We start from the raw sequence: 19110 nt of genomic DNA on the forward strand, positions 1-19110 counted from the left end.
TTGGACAGGCCTGGCTGCAGCACAAGACAGCAAGTATGGCTGAGTCCATCACAGTGTGCTGATCGTGGGCCCCGGGAGCTTGAATCGTAGGGGTCTGTTTGGATAAGATTGTTGCAGTGAAATTCAGAGCTGCAACGAGGCTCCTCATTTTCCAGTGTGACCTGTGGCAAGAAGCTCGCGTGCCCTCCTGTTGCCTGGGCTGCACCATCGGGATGAGAGTCTGAGATGTTCAGTGATCCTGGGCATCCCCGGGGGCCCACTGGAATCCACCCTGTGGTTTGATGCTTCTGTAATGGAGAATGCACTCCTCCTGCATCCTGGCCTCTCCCTGGGCCCAGGCACCATGGAAGCTGACAGGTGGCCTTGGGCCCATGACTCTGAAGCTCTCCCACTGTGTAGGTGGCCAGCAGCATGGTCTCTGGGAGGGGAACCGCTTCCCACTTGCTGGGCTTCTGTCCCAGGGCAGGGCTGCTGCTCAGGTGACCTTGAGCTTGCTGGTTCTGATTCATTTCTGGAGGAACTGAGGTTGTAACAGAATTCCGCTTTACTTGGGTGGGTAGCATTTAAAAATAGTCCTCGAATAGACACGTGCCTCCCACCGGTGCTCCGGGACTGGTTCACTCATCTTGGACATAGCAACTGCCTGTTGGAATCAGAGGCCACCCGTCGCACAGCTCATGTGGTGAGCCCCCAGGTCACTGTGAGGAGCCCTGGGAGGTTCCCTGCCAGGCAGGCCCAGGCTCCAAGGGTCATGCTCCACTGAAGGGCTATCTTCTGATTTTGCAGTTGTGTAAAGTAAAATTAGAGGACTAAATGCTAATTTTCATTTAACTTTGGAATTCTGAAAACTTCATAATGTACAAAGTATTAGACTCATATACTTAAAAATACTTTGAAAAACTGATACTCTCACCCCAACTTACTTTAAGGAATGTTGTTTTTTCTGCTGAAAAACCAATAATTCACTACTACATTTCACAAATAAAAGTTTTCACTTCTTAACATCTGAAACTAGTGATAGATAAAGTATTAGATAGAGTTGTATCAATTTTAGAAAGTATAAAGTCTATTATATAAATTTAGGAACAATTTAGACTCTGAATAGGATAACAGCCAAAATTCTTACACATCCTTCTGTGCTGTTAGGAAAATCTAAAAAGACAGGCTAAATGAGTAGAGAAACCTAAACACTTCACAGCGCGTGCGGGAGCTTGTTCAGTGTGTGAGGAGCAGAACTTGTGGCTCAGGAGGGCTTAGCCACGGGCTGCATGTGGAGCAGGGAGGCCAGGGCTGAGTTCAGGGGTCGGCAGCATGCACAAAGCAACTAGTGTAGACTTTCAAAAGGCCCAAATGTGCTCAGTGGAGAACCATCAGGGCCATCACGGTGGAGGCTCAGCATGGAGATGGAGGTGGAGGCTCTGCTTGGGGTGGAGGCCCAGCTTGGGGTGGCTCTACATGGTTGATGGAGGCTCAGCTTGGTGTGAAGGCTCAGCTTGGGGTGGAGGCCCAGCTTGGGGTGGCTCAACATGGTTGGTGGAGGTTCAGCATGGTTGGTGGAGGATCAGCATGGGGTAGAGGCTCAGCATTGGCCATCTCTAGGGCTCACTGGCCACACTGCCTCGTGCTGCCTGCGCCAGCCTTTTCCTTCCTCACTGTACTACCCCACCCTTTTCAGCCACCATCCTGCAGCTTGTCCTTTAGGAAGAGCTGGCCCAGTGGGGTGGACTCTGATCTGATGTTCCTTTAACCCTCATCAGGGTTTCCTAGCTGCCTGATGCACTCTCATTGTCCTTGCTAAATGGTAACTCCACTTGGCAAGGTCTGTCGTGTGCCAGGCATCACAGAAAACAAAGAGATCATGTCAGGATGCTACAGTCGCAGTGGCAGGTATGACGTCAGTGTGCCCCTGTGACTCTCAGGCCCACGTGGGGCTCCCTGTTGCCCCCTCCCTTGGTAGTGGGTCCGTGGCTGCACTCACCCATCTCCTGCCTCTTTCAGTCCCACACGCTCTGCACCTCCTGAGAGTCTCCACAGTCCACGCTGCCCTCCCTGCGCTGCCACACCCAGGCCACTGTCCACTGCCAGATGACCACACACTGGGCTTGCCTTGTCCCCCTGCCTGCACATGCTGGTTATCCTCAGGTGTGCTTGGAGTGCGCAGACCCTGTTCCAGCCCTTTCTGCCCCTGCTCCCACATCGTGGGCCAGCAGCCCTGCTCCTCGAGTTCTTGCATTTTTGCACAGCTGCGGGATCCCCTCACCCCCGCCATCCCAACCCAGTGGTCTCTCCCATGGGAAGCCCTTCCTAACCTTGTCTAGGTCTTGGTTTTCCCGGAGCACCACTCACCGCCTGTTGGGGAGTCACTGTCTCTGGTTTGGCTGTCTGGCTGTGCTCCCAGAAAGCAGGGCTCCTTCGCTTTCTCTGGGGCTTTGCTCACGTTCCTGCTCAGGGCTCTGCAGGGCAGTCTCTCACATGGACCCTGCTTCTGCAGCAGCGGCCTGAGAGAGCATGGAGTGAGGTGCCGACATCCATACTGCACACAGTGGAAGCGAAAGGAAAGCCTGTTTGCCTCCTAGGGATCTGGAAGGGGTCTGGAGAGGTGCATTGGGCAGAGGCTGTGAGTGAGACGTCCCGTGCACGAATGGGGCGAGGTTCTGGAGTGTGAAGTGGAGCGGGGGAGGAGGACTGGGTGGACAGCCACCAGTGGCATCACAGGGCATCGCAGCATGGCCTCACTGACACTCAAGTCATGGGCTCTGGTGTTCTTAAACAATGGGGGGCGTCAGGCTGGAAAGCATCAGACTGTACTGGACAGAAAGCACGACTGCGATGGCCAAGCAGCATGTCCTGCTGTGTGTGTGACATTATGCATGTGTTCACTGGTAGTGCAGAATGTCCTGTAGTGGGTGCTTGAAAGGTCACTGTGGTCAGTGTGGACGGGGCAGGCTGAGGTCCCACCCGTGGATAACGCAGGAGCCTGTCTGAAGGAGAGCCGTGTAGTCTCGGGAGGCAGGAAGACATTGTGGCTGCCTGGCGAGAAGGCTGTAACTAGGCTCCTTGGTGGCAGGTGTTGGGGATGCAGTCCCCGCAGCAGAGTGCTGTGTACATGGACCTTCTTCTCACTGGTCTCTTGCTCCTCTGGATAAACCTGTGCTCAGGTTAATACCAGCAGAGCCAGGCTTCACTCCAGAGAGACGTCCTCCCGCAGTTGGGCCGTGTGGGCTCGCGTCCTGCCCGCCGTGGCGAGGTGCTCTTCTGGGCCCTGTACTTCTTACGGCAGGAATTGCTGCTGAGAAGCAGGAGGGCAGTGTCCTCCGCGCCCTCGGGAGGCAGCCTGCGTCCTGCCCGCCCTGCCCGCTGTCTCTGTACCCCATCCCCTGCCCCCGTCTCTATACCACATCCCCTGTCCTCCATCTCTGTACCCCATCCCCTGCCCCCCGTCTCTGTACCCCATTCCCCTGCCCGCCATCTCTGTACCCCATCCCATGCCCCCACTCACAGTGCCTCATGGGGCAGAGCCACAGGGAGCCTTTCTCTCTCTTTCTGTGTTTTTCTTCATCCTCTAGGCTTTCTGTACTGAAATACGTAGATTGCTTAACATGTCTTTTTTCTGATTGTGGATGAATGAATGTGTGCTTTAAACAGCTGAAAGGAACACAGCATGCTAGTGACTGCTTGCTGGAGAGTGGCAAGTGTTTGGGGAGCCTCCCTCTGCACTGCATTAGTTAGCAGTCCTGTGGGCCTCTGTGGGCCTGTGGCCTGGACGTCTTTCCCCTCCACAAACAGCAGGGTTTCTTACGCACCATTTCCCTGAACGTTACAGGACACACATCGGAGCTCCAATGTGGGGAGGAGGCTCTGTGGAGCAGTGGCAGTGCCACACGTCAGAGCTCTGCGTGTAGGGAGGAGGCTCTGTGGGGCAGTGGCAGTGGCACCAGAAGCTGACGACCGTGAAGCCCCGTCTGAAGAGGCAGCCAGTGCTTAGCTCTGGGTGGGCTGTTGGACACGGGCCTGTCTTGGCTGGGTCTGCTGAGGTTCCAGAAGCCAGCACCTGGAATCACTTGGTTGAGGTTTTGTGATGGTGCATAAGTCGTATAGGCCAGTCTGCTGATGAGGTCATGGCCATCACGTGCCATTGGCCCCTGGTACCGATGGTCCTTGTACTGTGTGAGTAGCCTTTTAGCAAGCTTCTCTGCATTGCAGCCCCTCCTTCTCCTTCTCCTTTGGCTCCTCGTTGAGGTTGATGTGTTCTTTCCCTCTGGTACCAGCTCATCGCCCGCCTCAGGTTTGAAACTGAGCATCCTGTGTAGCTAAGACTCTCAGCCTCAGGAGTGTGACCAGGACTTTGTAGCAAAGGCTTCAGAAGAGAGGTGTGACTTGCAGAGGCTGGCTGTGGACTGGAGGCCTGTGAGAAGGGCTCCCTGGCCAGGCGGCCCAGCGAGCAGGGAGCGCTCAGGCCAGAGGAGCCCACAGGGCGCAGCACACCTGCCCTCCTGCTGCTGCCGCCTCCTCAGGAGGTTTCTCGTTGGGCAGGGAAAGAGCTAGCAGAGGTCCTCCTGTCCCCCTCATGTTGCCCTCCTGCCGAGCCTTCAGCTCCCCCCCCACCCCAGGACAAGCAGCTGCAGCTGTCAGAGTGGCTAAGAGTGAGACCCCTGTATGAGAAATGTGGCCTTGGGTCCCTGCCCTCTCTGTGGGTTTTCAGTGCAAAATTTGTATTGTATCTCATTCAAATGAGGCTAAGACAGGCTTTTTGGGTCCGGGCTGCAGACCGAGTAGTGGGACAGCATGAAGGAGAGCGGCCACTTGAGGCAATAACGTGCTTTAAGCAGAAACTGATTTTTTTCTTTTGTTTCATTTATAGTTTTTGACGTGTTTCTGTTTTGGTCTGACTAGGAGGAGCCTGATCTGGTTAGTGCAATTTATGGCCGAGGGATAGCCTATGGAAAGAAGGGCCTACATGTGAGTATGAGTAGTCACGATCGCCCAGCCCCCGCCCGACCCCCACCAGCCTCTGCCACAGCTGCTTTCTGTCCACTGAGCTGATGGGACACATGTGAAAGGGCAGTGGGTGGTCTGCCCATGGCCAGAGGCCTTCCAAGACCAGGAAAAGCCGGGGCCAGGCGCACCTCAGAGCACCAGCGGGAGCTGAGGAGGCCTTGCGGGGTAGCAGGACTTAGAGCTGTAGCTTTCCAGGTATTACAGGGGGTTGAATAAAAGAATGGGGGGTTGAGTGTGCAGACTCTATTTTTACTTGCTATATTTTTTAAAAATGTAATTGTAAGCGGACATGATACCTTTATTTAATTAACTTGTTTTTGTGGTGCTAAGGATGGAACCCAGCGCTCACACATGCTAGGCCAGCGCTCTAGGCTGAGCCGCAGCCCAGCCCTACATGCTATATTTCCATGCTTTTTCATACAGTGTGGTATCTTTAGCTGCCATCAGTGATGTCCACGTTTCTCTGAGGAAAGCTACCTCATGCATATTTCATATGAGCAGCCCCAGGTGACCATCGCTGTCTGCAGGCTGGAGTTCATCGGGAACTGGCCTGAGACTCCACTCTTGGACTCTCACTCCAGAGCACTGTGCACAAAGCTTTCCTGTTTTCCTTTTGATTAATAAAAATATTCATATGGAAATGTGTTTTGAGGGGTAAATGCCACTTTTGTAACTTTTGCATTAAAAATACTGAATCATCAACATTTTCTAGGGATGGGTATCAGGGATTAAACTCAGGGGCACTTGACCACTGAGCCACATCCCCAGCCCTATTTTGTATTTTATTTAGACAGGATCTCACTGAGTTGCTTAGCGCCTCACTTTTGCTGAGGCTGGCTTTGAACTCGTGATCCTCCTGCCTCAGCCTCACGAGCTGCTGAAGTTACAGGTGTGCGCCATTGCACTTTGCTGAATCATGAACGTTTTAGTTAAAATTTATTAAAACATTAAAATTAAAAAATTAAACGGGTGCTGGCTTGCTAGTGAAATTTTATGCAGCATCTGTGCACTTCCGAGACAACAGAAGTCCAGAGTGAGTTCAGGCTGGATCATGCTTACAAACACAGATAGCAAGTCCTTGGGTTGAAGTTGCCCTGGAGGAAACTTTAGAAACAGGCTTTTTTTTTTTTTTGATTCTTTGTTTTTTGTTTTTTGTTTTTAGAAAGAATTTTTAATATTTATTTTTTAGTTTTCGGCGGACACAACATCTTTGTTTGTATGTGGTGCTGAGGATCGAACCTGGGCCGCATGCATACCAGGCGAGCGCGCTACCCCTTGAGCCACATCCCCAGCCCCTTTTTTTTGATTCTTACCTTTTAAAATTTTGCATCTTGATATGCAGCTTGCTTTATCTTTAATGATACTTTTTATGTGAAAGTAATATGCAGCGGTTAAAGAGAGCTCCCCTGGCCTTGTTAGGTGCGGGTTCTGGGTTTGTGACTTTGATGGGCACTTGGCCCCATTCTGTCCCTTGTGGCCATTGGTCAGCAGCACGTAGACAGGTGCCCACATGCCCAACCTTGAGGTCAGTTGGTTCCAGATGTAGGTAGGTTACAGTTAAGCGGAGCCTGTTGCCTGTGGGACCTGAGACAGGCGGCCAGATCAGTGGAGGAAGGGAGAGGAGTGGGCTGAGGCACTGTCGCTACACAGAAATGAAGTGCATGTCTGTTTCTGAACAACACCACCTGCTTTCCAGCCGCAGTCTTTCTCATACCCAGCTAATGCCTTTTCAAGGACATTAAGAATGCTGAGCTTGCTCTGTTCGAGCTGAGCCGAGTAATTGCCTTGGAACCAGACCGCCCAGAGGTGTTTGAGCAGCGAGCAGAAGTGAGTGCGGTTTCTTTTCCCCTGTCTTTATCGGGTTAATGGAACTTGGATCTTCCCCTACTGTCTTATCACGGTGACTGTCACCCCCTACGCCTGTGGCTTTCCTACGGAGGCCCTAGTGCCTGTAAGTGTGGCTGGTGTTGCTGGAGCAGTGAGAACTGAGCGTCCAGCAGTGACGCTTAGGGTTCAAGGATGCAGTTACGACCTGCGCTGCCTCCGTCTGTGGTCACTACAGACACGTTGCACACGTACTTCTGGTGTACATGATACTCTTCAACAAAACGTAATGTGACAGTTTGGTCAAACTGAAATGTAAAGCCCTGTGGCTCTTACAAGAAGGACCTGCCTACCCAGACGCACAGAGCAGGTAAGGGGGACTGTGGCCAGACCTGAGGAGTCCGACTTGTCACGGGAGTGCTGGGCACAAGGGGGTGCTGTGGGGCATGGTGTGCTGTGTTCCTCAGGTAGCCATGGCCCCTGATCATCCTGTTGACGCGTTTGCCTTGAATGACACCTGACCTTAGGCGTCTGACCTGGTGGGATCTCATAGCTGGACTAAGAAGAAAGATCTCTGCTTCCTCTTTGGGGAGAGAAAGCGCAGGAGCGCTGTGTACTCGGGGCTTTGGAAGCTTCCTCCGTGGTGTCCATGCTCAGTGTCTCACTGTCCCTTCTCTTAAAGTGGGATTCGCATTTAGCCAGGGATTTGGGTTTCAGGTGGTGTCTTCCTTACCCATCTGTGTGACCTGTCGTCCCCCAGCGCTGCACTGCCTTGGGGGGGGCCAGGGCCGGCCTGGGCCCTGCGTGGCAGCTGGGGTTACCCTGCGCTGGTCTGATGAGTCGCGAAGTCGGTTAAGGTGCTGAGACTTGGCAGCTTCAGCGCTTCCCGCTCCTGATAGAGAACTAATTACTTATCCAGAAACAGTCTTGGCAATCGTGGCCGCACAGTACTGTTTTCCTCGTACAGCATGGTTGGGCAGGAGTGGCCCAGAGTGGGTCTCACAGCCAGATCTCGGCCCCCACTGGTGTCGCGCAAGCTCCCTGAGCAGCCTCGATAAGCAGGGCACCACGCTGGGCAGGGCACCTCCCTGGAGCACTAGTCCTGTGCTCCGGTCGCCTGGAAGGTGTGCTTCCTGGTGCCTGGGCCAGTGAGGAGGCCCGTCCCTCCCCAGTGCAGCCTGCCCACTGCTGCCCTTGAGCGCCAGGTGCCATACTGAGTGCTGGGGGTGGCTCGTCCCCTGTCCCCCCGTGCTGCTTTGGAGAGCGTGGAACAGCTGGCAGCATGGGCTAAAGGCCCCTGCCACCAGCAGACCTCGAATTGGACACGTGGCTGGGTCCAGCTGTGTGGCTGCCGGTGCCCTTTGGTGCCCTGAGCCTCTTTAGTCACCTTCGCCCTGTGGATGCTGGCTGTCTGTGCTGTCAGTTTGCCCAATAGCGACTGGACTCTGAGTCGCAGGAGAGCGGACCATGGGTGAGGGGTGGGCAGCACTTGGGCTCTGAGAGAGCAGCTACCATTCCCACAGAGGACAGAGCTGAAGACCTCAGAGAACTCTAACCTCTGCCCAGTGACTTGCCTGTGCTAATGATAGAAGTTGTCATTCAGATGAGTTTCCACAACCTTGTTTGTATTTGCCAAATTTTGAAAGGTATATATAGTCCCTGCAAAAAGGGTCAGATTTCAAGAAAAGCCACCTCTGGGTCCCCTGAGGGTGAGATAGTGTCGGGACTGTCACTATGGTTGCAGCTGCTCATTCTTCCCCCAACTGGAAGAGGGTTCAGGCCTCTCAGCTCTTGGTCCTCGCACCCTCAGAGGATGTGGCTGAGGGAGCAGCTGGTGTGTGTGTGGTCAGGGGGACTCAGAAGCCAGTGTCAGCTCAGCGCTGATCACTTTTTCTGGGTTTCCAGATTCTGTCCCCTCTGGGACGAATTAACGAAGCAGTGAGTGATCTCACCAAAGCCATTCAGCTCCAGCCATCAGCCCGGCTGTACAGGCACCGGGGGACTCTGTACTTCATCTCTGAGGTGAGTGGCTGTGCTTGGTGTCTCGTGCTGCTGAGCAGAGCTCTCCTGCCCCCATCTGCCTGGGCTGTAAGACCCCGGTGCCACAGCACAGCCCCAGAAGCCTGGTAGACAAAGGGACATATCCAAATCACATGTTCTCTTCTAAGCTGTTAGCAACAAAGTGTTAGCTGATAGAAAAGGTAAGAAGAGGCTGGGCACAGTGTCCACACCTGTAATCCCAGCAGCTCTGGAGGCTGAGGCAGGAGGATCATGAGTTCAAAGCCAGCCTCAGCAAAAGCAAGGTGCTAAGCAACTCAGGGACACCCTATCTCTAAATAACATACAGAATAGGGCTGGGGATGGGGCTCAGTGGTCGAGTGCCCCTGAGTTCAATCCCAGTACCTAAAAAGAAAAAGGTAAGAAGAGGTGAAGTCTGGTTCAGGGTGATGCCTCCATTCCTCTTGCAGATGTTAGCAGAGGGAAGCAAGGCGTGCGGCCGTATGGGTCTGTCTGAGCGTCCTGAGGAGCCTGGCCTGAGCTTGCATGGCTTCTCGGTACAGGTCTGCGTGAGCAGCCCAGACTGGCAGGAGCGTCCTCTGTGCACCTCGTGAGTGCCACCTCTGCTCTTGTGGGACGATACGTGAAAAGGGCCTCAGCCAGGTTGGACCCATGGCCTGGTATTTCAGAAGTACCCAGAATATTCTTTCTGTAGTTGAGATAAAAGACTTGAATTAAACCTCTTTGAAAATCAGCTACGAACAAATGATCTGAGTGTGGCCAGGAATTATTCCCTGTGGAGTCCTTGAGGACACAGGACGAGTGGGGTTTCTCTGCTTGTCAGAGGCCGGAGGCGTCCCACCATCTGACCACCCCTCGCGGTTTCCCCTCCCTCCCGCAGGACTACGCGACGGCCCACGAGGACTTCGAGCAGTCCTTGGAGCTGAACAGGAACCAGCCTACAGCCATGCTGTACAAAGGCCTGACCTTCTTCCACAGAGGGCTTCTCAAGGTGACGGTGCTCTGTAGCGCAGGTGCACTGCGCTTTGCGGGGACAGGGGCTTCAGTGGAATTCAGCATGACACATGTTAAGAAGGCATCTCGGGTGTCTGATTGGTCTCTCCTAGAAAATCATCTGATATTTCTTGAGCTCCTACTGTATGCCAGTGTGTCAGTCACCTTTGCATTGCTGTGACCCAAATACCCAATCAAAACACCCGAGAGGAGGAAGTTTATTTGGGCTTAGGGTTTTAGAGTTCCAGTTCTTGGTCAGCCAGCTCCATTGCCCAGGGCCCCAGCTGACGCAAAACATAGTGGTAGAGGAGAGCTGAGCTCCTAGCAGCCAGAAAGCAGAGAGAGGGGAAGGGCTTGGAGGAGATAAACCTCCAGGGCGCGCCAGCGAGGCCCTGCTCACAGTCATCCCTTCTGCCATTGGCGGATTGATTCATGGATGGGCCCAGTCCTCCTGGTCTAATCACCCCTCAAAGGCCCCACCTCTAACACGGGAGACTCTGGGGCACATTCTAGTTCCAAACGATAGCAGCGAGGTCCTTGGAGGTGCAGTAAGGGAGACGATGCAAGATGACGAGGGAGAAGTAGGACTTGCACTCTCGGAGTGCGTCGCAGAGTTCAGGGGGGAGGCAGGGAGAAGGCCCTGGGGGCCGTGAGGGGCCAGAGCAGGCACAGCGGGTGGGTGTTGGTGGAGGCCAGGCCTCAGCCTGGACTCTGTGCTGAGCATTCTGACTGAATCTTGTGAACCCAGAGAAGCTATGTGAGTTGAAGATGGGGAAAATCTATAATTGGAACCAAAATCTCTGATTTAGGAAGTAGATTTGGAGATTGTAGTGGCCACAGTGAGGAGTGACACAGACCGGCTACTGGGTGTTGGTGGTGTTCCCTGTGCCTAAGGAGGCCTTGAGGAACTGCCGAGGTGCTCTGGGAGCAGGAGGAAGGTGCTGCTGGGCTGGTGTGGCTCGAGGACCACAGGGCACTGGGGGGAGGTGACGGAGGGTGGCAGGAAGGCTCTTGGTCTGGGGTCTGTGTTGCGACTGGCAGCAGCACAGGGCAGGTGTGTGCTGTGGCAAATAGAACATGCCTTTTGTCACTGAAAGCAGTTCTGGGGACTTGAGGGTCCGACACACATGGCCCTCTGTATCTGTGGGTCCCACATCTGTACTTGGAGGAAGCATTGTGTGGCACTGAGCAACGTGGACCTCCTGCCTTCATCTCCTGGAGAGCTCAGCATAGCCCTGTCCCGCAGCCTGTGGAGGAGGCATCCAGGAGGAGTGGAAGCTTCTGGAGAAGACCTGAAGTGCACAGAGGGCGTGGGCTGCATGCACCTAAGCGCCTGCAGGCCTCGGCAGGCCTCGGTACCCTGCAGGCCTCGGTACCTGCCACACCGAGGGACAGTTGTGCATGCAGTACGGATGGGCGGAGTACCCTGTGAAGAGCCATGTGTTGGTGTCAGTGTTGTGGACAGGGCCTGCCATGTGGCAGGTTCTCAAACAGGATCGGATGAATAGATTTCAAGTACAGCATTGAATCTGGCCTTGGAAGGTCTTGCTCTGAAGTTTTTAGCTGTGCTGCAGGCCACGCTCCTGAACCCTTCTACCAGCCTCTCCTGTTGTCCGCCCTTGAAGTGACTGAGGACTAAGTACAGTACTGTGTGTGAAAAGTGCTCTCTGAACTCTAAATGGGAATCGGGTGTCGTTATGAATGTTTTCCCTGTGGAAGTCGAGGTTGTATAGATTCTGGAAAAATAACCTTCATCCCACAAAAACAAAACCAAGAAGGATGTTGCACATTCTGTGTCTTGCACTCACATGCCCTGGCTGGTGAGTGGAGGGTGGTCCCAGTAGAGTCCTTCAGACAGACTGGCTTGGAGAGCTGTTGGTCGGGGTGCACTCAAGCAGCTGCCTGGAGACTCTGACCTTCGTTCTGAATCTGCCCTGTGCTCCTACGATTCTCACACAGCCACCTTAGATGAACAGGTCCAGACCCACAGTGCTGTGCTCAGTTCAACCCTCGAGTGGCTCATGGAGGAGGAGAAAGCTTAAAACATAGAGAAGCCCATCCTGTTAAAGATCAGAGTGCTTTCACAGTGAACAGAGGCAGATGACTGACTTCCCTTCACCTTGGCACTACGCGGCTGGCTTCAGGCTGTCGGGAAGTGACATTTTTAGAGAAGTGCTGTAACAGACACACTACTACAAATTGGATGAGGGCTGTGATTAGCTTATTCTGGATCAGCATGACGAGGACCCAGAGACGGGGCTTTCATATACTGGGCATCAGAAGCCTCTCTGTGAATCAGTCCTGCCAAGGTTTTTGGTCAGTGCTCCTAGCACAAAGACCCCAAGGGTCATAGTGGGACACTTTCTGCATTCTTGTAGATCTGCTGGGAGGTCGGCCTCACAGGAGTCCTAGCAGTATAGGAGGCATGGAAGGAGCCGGGCCATCCCCATTACCTAGGGGGGACCTGAGTCAGTGGTGAAATCTAGAGTTAATGCATGAATTGGGTCCAGATGCTTCTGTTTCTCTTATTAACCGAAGTGATGAAAGGACCAGTGAGTTTGAGCTGTTTTTATATCCTAAAAATGGTCTGTGTAGGCCAATGACAATTTAGAAATTAATCAGGTGGGTGACTGTGGGACAGTAGCTATTAGGCAATGTCATTTTACAGATTTCACAACTGCCAACTTAGCCACTCTCTCAGACATTTTGGATGTTCCTAGGGAAACTAGAGCAGAGTCTTTCTGTTGAAGTCTGTCCGATGCTATTCACTCCACCGTTTTTACCAGACTTTGCTTTGAGCTGCCTGAATGTATTCTTGGTGTCAGTGAGCAGCTGCAGAGGGTTGGTGGCTGTCAACCTTTGGTGTTCACTCTCAGTAGTCATTACCAATGAGTTTGAGCTGTTTTTATATTCTAAAAATGGTCTTTGTAGGCCAATGACAATTTAGAAATTAATCAGGTGGGTGACTATGGGACAATAGTATGAATTCAGGGCCAGTTCATGTATGTAAAGACCAACTCGTTTGAACGCAGTTCTCTGTTCCTGGTGGCTTACCATCCTGACTCTGCTGTGTCCCCTCTCTGGCAGAGTGAGGTAGCCAGCTGTGCAGTGATTAGACAGGAGCCCCGAAACCCAAGGCTCTTAGGAGCTGGAAAGAATCAGACTTGGAAGAACTGTGGCGTCCACGCATGCTGTAAGTGGAGCGGGCGGCAGGTGCCTCCTGGGCACCGCACCAGGTGTCCACACGCACTCGGACTGGACACGCCCGGCTGTCCTTCCTCCTGCACTCCTCGAGTCCGCCCAGCTCTTCAGCTTCAGGCTCCCTGCCCTCCTCTCCCTTGTCCCGTCCCCCTAGCCTCCAGACCCTGTCCCAGTCTGCCTTCAAACGCATCCCCTGGACCTGACCCTTCTCTCCTGTCCTCGAGCACTGTTTAAGCTTTCATTATCTCTTGCCTGGACTGCCACGGTGACCTTGCTGGGCTGCTCTGCCCTCTGCCCTCCTGTTCTGGCAGGCAGCCTTCTCCCTGGGGTGGCGTCTCCTGGGGCCACACCTGCCGAGGCGCCTGGTTCTTGCAGGCAGTGTTGCCCCGCTTGCTGCCACAGTGGGCCTTTGCCCCCTCGCCCTCCACATGCCCAACTCTCTGCCCCGCCCCACACACTCCTCCACAGAATGCCCTCTTCATCAGCTGCGCCCTGTCTCCAAGACCCACTGCACTCCCACTTCCTCCCAAGCTTCTCCTGGTGTCCCCTGGTGCAGTTGGCCGTTCCCTTCTCAGAAGGGAAACTTCCCAGAAACTTACCCGTCTCCTTGTGGCTGCTGATTTTTACGCCTAATAACCCAGCTAGCAGTTGGCTGTCTAACTAGACTGCATTCTTTAAGGACAGAGATAATGACTTGCTCATCTTTGTGCCCCCCCTCCCCACCTCAGCTCTTTCTAACACATAGTAGGCGCTCAATACATGCTTGTTGGTGAAAGTACAGTTGTAAAGATCTTAAAAATCAAGGTTCTGCCATGGCAGGAAGCCAAATTAAGAGTAGCCTCTTGCTCTCCATCCCACCAGATATAGTCAGATGCAGGGCAGATAGCTCTCTGAGAAGAGTTGAGACTGGGCTGCTTTTGCTAAGCGGTTTGCAGATGTTTGCAGAGTGCCTATCATGTGTAAGGCGTCTTCAGGAGCACTCTCCCACCAGTGGCCTGAGTGTCTACAGGGAAGCCCTTTTCCTTAAAGCTACCACAGAGCAACTTTGTGGCAGTTAACTGAAGTAAGATGCTCTTCCCGGGGACAGTGTGACGTGTCTTTTTGTTAACAGTAATAATGAAGTTGTGGTGACAAGTTCAGGGCCAAGCCTAGGGCGTCACCCTTAAGCAGAACTGAGCACCATACTGCAGGCTCTCAGGGAAGGGGAGGGTCCCTGGGAGCCCCATGGATGCCGGCCCTCGTCTGGGTTCTTCCTTTCCTGTTTGGCCAGGGGAATCCCCAGATGACACTCCTGGGAGCCTTTTCTCTTTCTTTACACACATTTTTGTCTCTTTGTCGATGAGATTTTAAACGCTGCTAATGTGATCATTTCAAATGCTCTCATGCAGCTTCTAGGTTTACTTTTGGTCTGTTAGGCATTTATTAATGAAGGAAATTATATTCAGATGAAGGTGCATTCTAGTGCATTTGTTACTCCTGAAATCAAACCCTCCTCAGAGTCTGTTGCATTTCCTCTCTCTCTCAAGTTCACCTATTTAAAAGAGACTCTTGTCAGGGACCATGTGTAATATCTGTTTAAATCCTTTAGTGAATTATGTGAAACTTGATTTTAAGAGCTATGCAAATGAAATAATTTCCACATACTTTTTCCAGGAAGCCATTGAGTCCTTCAAAGAAGCTCTGAAGCAGAAAGTTGATTTTATTGATGCATATAAAAGCCTGGGGCAGGCCTACAGGTAAGTCATGGTCATGGGGCACGGGGAGACTGAGGAAGAAGCCTGGAGCAGGATGTTATAGAAGATGACGTTTCTTACCCAAGAGAGGGTCATTCTGCCCTGGGTGGGCATTTGTGTGCTGGTGGGTGGTCCCCAGGACCTAGGCAGCTGGTGGGTGGTCCCTGGGACCGAGGCAACTGTATGTCACATCAGCATCTTGAGCACCTTGGGTGTGGCCTCCTGGCCAGGAGGTCCTTAGTTCTTTGAGGTCATCATTTTGAATCTGGTATTTTGAAGCTCCTGGGTTGTAGATGCTTCTGTCACTTTCAGATGGTAATATGGTCAATTTCCACATCACGTGATCTGCTTGAAGGTGAAGGGGTGAGAACATCTTGGTTATAATGTGCCTCTGTCAGGTGAGAGCACTAGTGACTGGAACCTGGCACCTGGCTCCAAGCCTGGAGCTCCCTGGTAGAGCCTCTGATTACACTCTGATCCCGAGAGGAGGCGGGTGGCATGACAGAGGGGCTCATGGCTTAGGCCTTGACAGGCTAGATCCTGGCCCCCTCCACAGGTGTGGACTCTGACCACCCTGAGCTCCAGGGTCTCCCTGTCAGGTCCCCCACTCAGGTGGGCCAAACTGAAGAGCTTATTTACTGGATGTAGTAGTTTGAGACACTGTCTTACACTGACTTGGAGAAAGTGCATTTGGATTTGTTTGGGGTTTAAGGGATCATATGTATCCCTCCTGTCCCACAGAATCGTTGGGAGTAGAAATTGAAAACAGACTCGAAATCACCTTGTAAAGTGTTCTATGAATGTAAGCAGATATTTTATAACAAATACTTGTTATTTATAGAAAACTGATATATAGAGTATCTGGAAATTATTCCTATTCTTTGTAGAAGTTTCAAAATATGAAAATTATTAGGTTAGTAAGAATTTTTCATTCTGGAATGCTTATAATTCTAAAGTATGCTTTCATCTCAAAATTTCAAATTAGGGCTGGAGATAGAGCTCAGTTGGCAAAGTGCTTGCCTCGAATGCACAAGGCCCTGGGTTCAATTCCTAGCACCACCAAAAAAAAAAAAAATTCAAATTACACAATGATTTCCTAGATTAAGTGGAGTAATGTCAGTGGACCAAGATAATAGTAATAATGATGAGAATAAAACAAATCTTAAGTCTGTGAATTTGATTCAGAACAATAAACCTGTATATGATTATAATCTGCATACTTTTTTCCAAAGGGAAAAGTGTGTTTTAGTATTACTTACTAAAATTCACTTTTTTAGGGGTGAGAGCTCATTTTGAATTGGGCAGAGGGTTTTGAGTAGCGTGTCGTTGTGAAAATCAGTGCTTTAACGTCCCAGAGTTGAGGAGCTGTGTGGTTGTCCTCCTGTGCCCTGGCTAGCCTCACAGGTGGAGCACACTGAGTCAGAGGCTCTGCCCAGGTTCAGTGGCAAGGTGGCATCTACCCATGCCCACTCAGCAGTCTACATGATCTCTGTGCTATCTACACTGTGTTCATCCTGTTGTTGAATATCTATAGAGAACTGGGCAATTTTGAAGCGGCCACTGAGAGCTTTCAGAAGGCTCTGCTGCTCAACCAGAATCACGTGCAGACCCTCCAGCTTCGGGGCATGATGCTCTACCACCACGGCAGCTTGCAGGAAGCCCTGAAGAACTTCAAGGTGGGCCCGCACAGCAGGAGGCACTGGAGTGGGTTCTGGGTCTTTCTTTGGAGATCTGAGTATGTGACTAGGGAAGGGGGGGCCAAGGACAGTGTGCAGTCCATGGGAGGAAAAAGGACATTCCTTGTCTTTCCCTATAGTTTACAGAGTAGAGGTGTGTCTGAGACCCCAGAATGAAGAATGAGGAACTGCAGTTTCTTAAGCCGCGTGGGTGCTGACATGGCATTCTGTGTTTCCTCGCCCAGAGGTGTCTGCAGCTGGAGCCATATAATGAAGTGTGCCAGTACATGAAGGGGCTCAGCCACGTGGCCATGGGACAGTTTTATGAAGGGATAAAAGCACAAACCAAAGTCATGCTGAACGATCCTCTTCCGGGCCAGAAGGCTAGCCCGGAGTACCTCAAAGTGAAGTACCTCCGTGGTAAGTCAAGAAGCGCTCAGACCTTCAGAATCAGAGTCTCCGAGAGGCTGGGTCCCTTGCCCCCAGCCCCTCTGGCCAGCTTATGCTTTCCTACCCTTCCTGCAATATTTATTCCTGAAGTTCAAATACATTTTACCTGAGTGGGAAAACACATCAACAAATGTGATGGTCTTTGGGATGTTCCTGCCTGGCCGCAGCTCATCTGGGACACAGAGGGAAGGAGAGAGGCCTCTACACGCCTGCTAGGAGTGAGGGGGTGCCACCTCCACCTGCCTCCTTCCTGGGATCCTGTGTAGGACAGTGAAATTCCTCTGGGAGGAAGGAAACGAATCTTAGTTACCTTCTGTTACTCAGTGTCACCTTCTCCATAACACGTAGAGGTGTTTCTTGCCTGGATGAGGCCTGTCTAGTTTTGTTTTGTTATTGTTAGCCCTCTGCACCATCACTGCCCAACAGAAAAAAAAATTGCTCCCTATGTATGTAATTTAAAATTTGTTATAGCCATATTAAAAAGTAAAACAAGCAGGTGGAATTAATTTTAATAATATATTTTATTTAATTTAATATACCCAGTTCAGCATATAATTAACATAAAACAGTATTAATTAAGCAATTTACATTATTTTTGTACTAAGTGAAATCTGGTGTATATTTTACAATTTTATTATATCTCAGTTTGGTAAATTTTTTTTGGATATTCTCTTTTTTTTTACCCTGTGATAGTAGGGATTGAACCCAGGGCCTCACTCATGCCAGGCAAGTGCTCTAGCCCTTTTTAAAAATGTTATTTTGGTATAGGGTCTTTTTTGCGGGGGGTGGGGAGTACCAGGGATTGAACTCAGGGACACTCGACCACTGAGCCCCATCCCCAGCCCTGTTTTGTATTTCATTTAGAGACAGGGTCTCACTGAGCTGCTTAGCACCTTACCATTGCTGAGGCTGGCTTTGAACTCGCCATCCTTCTGCCTCAGCCTCCCAGGCTGCTGGGATTACAAGTGTGGCCACCTTGCCCAGCTGCTACAGGGTCTTGATGAGTAGACCAGGCTGTGCCCACCTTTCACTGCAGAGTCCTCACCTGGATTTAGATCTCATAAAATTTACAGCTAAAAAGTTAGATTCACATATGCAGATTATTTCAAATTTACCCAGGTTTTCTAATAATTGAATCAAGTATCAGTTGTTGTTGTAGGTGGACACGATACCTTTATTTATTTATCTTTATGTGGTGCTGAGGATCCAACCCAAGACCTCGCACATGCTAGGTTAGTGTCCACCACTGAGTCCCAGCTCCAGCCCAAGCATCAGTTTTAAATTCATATCAAATAAAAATACACTCCTGTCCCCTCAGGCTCATCCTAAGTGTTCTTGACAGGTGGCACAGGCTGCCCCCTCGGCAGCCCTGCTCTTCACCCTCTTTTCCGGGCTCAGGGAGCATGGCCTTGTGGACTGCAGGCTGGGGGCAGTCCCATGCACCTAGTCCTCCTGCAGTGCTTCTGCAGTGACGGGCAGAGGGTGTGCTGGAGAAGGCTTGTCCTCACGGATCTGCCTGTCAGTTGGCAGAGCCCCAGCCTCAGCCTGGCACTGAGCTTGGTTCTCAGGCTCTGGAATTGAAAGATGAGGTCTTCGTTGTAGTTTGTGGGAAGGTGTCTACAGTGTAACCAGAGGTGGCCAGGTCAACTGCCTTGTCCTTGACTATGGCACTTCACATCATGGTCAGGTGGCCCTGTTACCATGTCATAATGGGGCCTATTAAAGCTTAGGGTCTCCTGTGGAGTCCTGAAACTAAACAGCAATGTGTTAGGTGCATCTGTGTGGCTGGCAGCTTAGAGAGCATGGCCCTGCCTTTGCCTCCACAGAGTACTCCCGGTACCTTCATGCACACCTCGACACGCCCCTCACAGAGTACAGCGTAGATGTGGACCTGCCTGGCAGCTTCAAGGACCACTGGGCAAAGAGCCTGCCCTTCCTCATAGAAGACTACGAGGAGCAACCGGGCCTGCAGCCCCATATAAAGTGAGTGCTGCTGGGGAGCACGATGCTCTTTACCTTTCAGAGCTGAGCAGCAGTGCATCCTCACTGTTCTCCTTCACCACGTGGCTCCCTGTCCACTGCATCCTCACCCTTCTCCATTACCATGTGGCTCCCTGTCCACTGCATCTCACCCTTCTCCATCACCACGTAGCTCTCTGTCCACTGCATCCTCACCGTTCTCCATCACCACGTGGCTCCCTGTCCACTGCATCCTC

General features: G+C 51.8%; 1 protein-coding gene across 4 annotated transcripts in view; it reads left to right on the top strand.

The window, feature by feature from the left end:
• The window catches only part of Ttc13 (tetratricopeptide repeat domain 13), a 58728-nt gene that overhangs the window by 22646 nt on the left and 16972 nt on the right, over nucleotides 1-19110 (top strand). For 2 of the 4 annotated variants that reach the window (XM_026412298.2, XM_077802263.1), the window contains exons 5-12: nucleotides 4894-4959; nucleotides 6733-6825; nucleotides 8728-8844; nucleotides 9722-9832; nucleotides 14689-14771; nucleotides 16303-16444; nucleotides 16690-16864; nucleotides 18721-18877. In XM_026412298.2, coding sequence (XP_026268083.1) covers nucleotides 4894-4959; nucleotides 6733-6825; nucleotides 8728-8844; nucleotides 9722-9832; nucleotides 14689-14771; nucleotides 16303-16444; nucleotides 16690-16864; nucleotides 18721-18877 — 944 coding nt within the window. The remainder of the gene's footprint in view (nucleotides 1-4893; nucleotides 4960-6732; nucleotides 6826-8727; nucleotides 8845-9721; nucleotides 9833-14688; nucleotides 14772-16302; nucleotides 16445-16689; nucleotides 16865-18720; nucleotides 18878-19110) is intronic. The other 2 variants (XM_077802264.1, XM_077802265.1) reach the window with 1 other exon arrangement.

This window comes from Urocitellus parryii, chromosome 9 (genome assembly GCF_045843805.1).
Source record: "Urocitellus parryii isolate mUroPar1 chromosome 9, mUroPar1.hap1, whole genome shotgun sequence".
NCBI classification, from domain to species: Eukaryota; Metazoa; Chordata; class Mammalia; order Rodentia; family Sciuridae; genus Urocitellus; species Urocitellus parryii.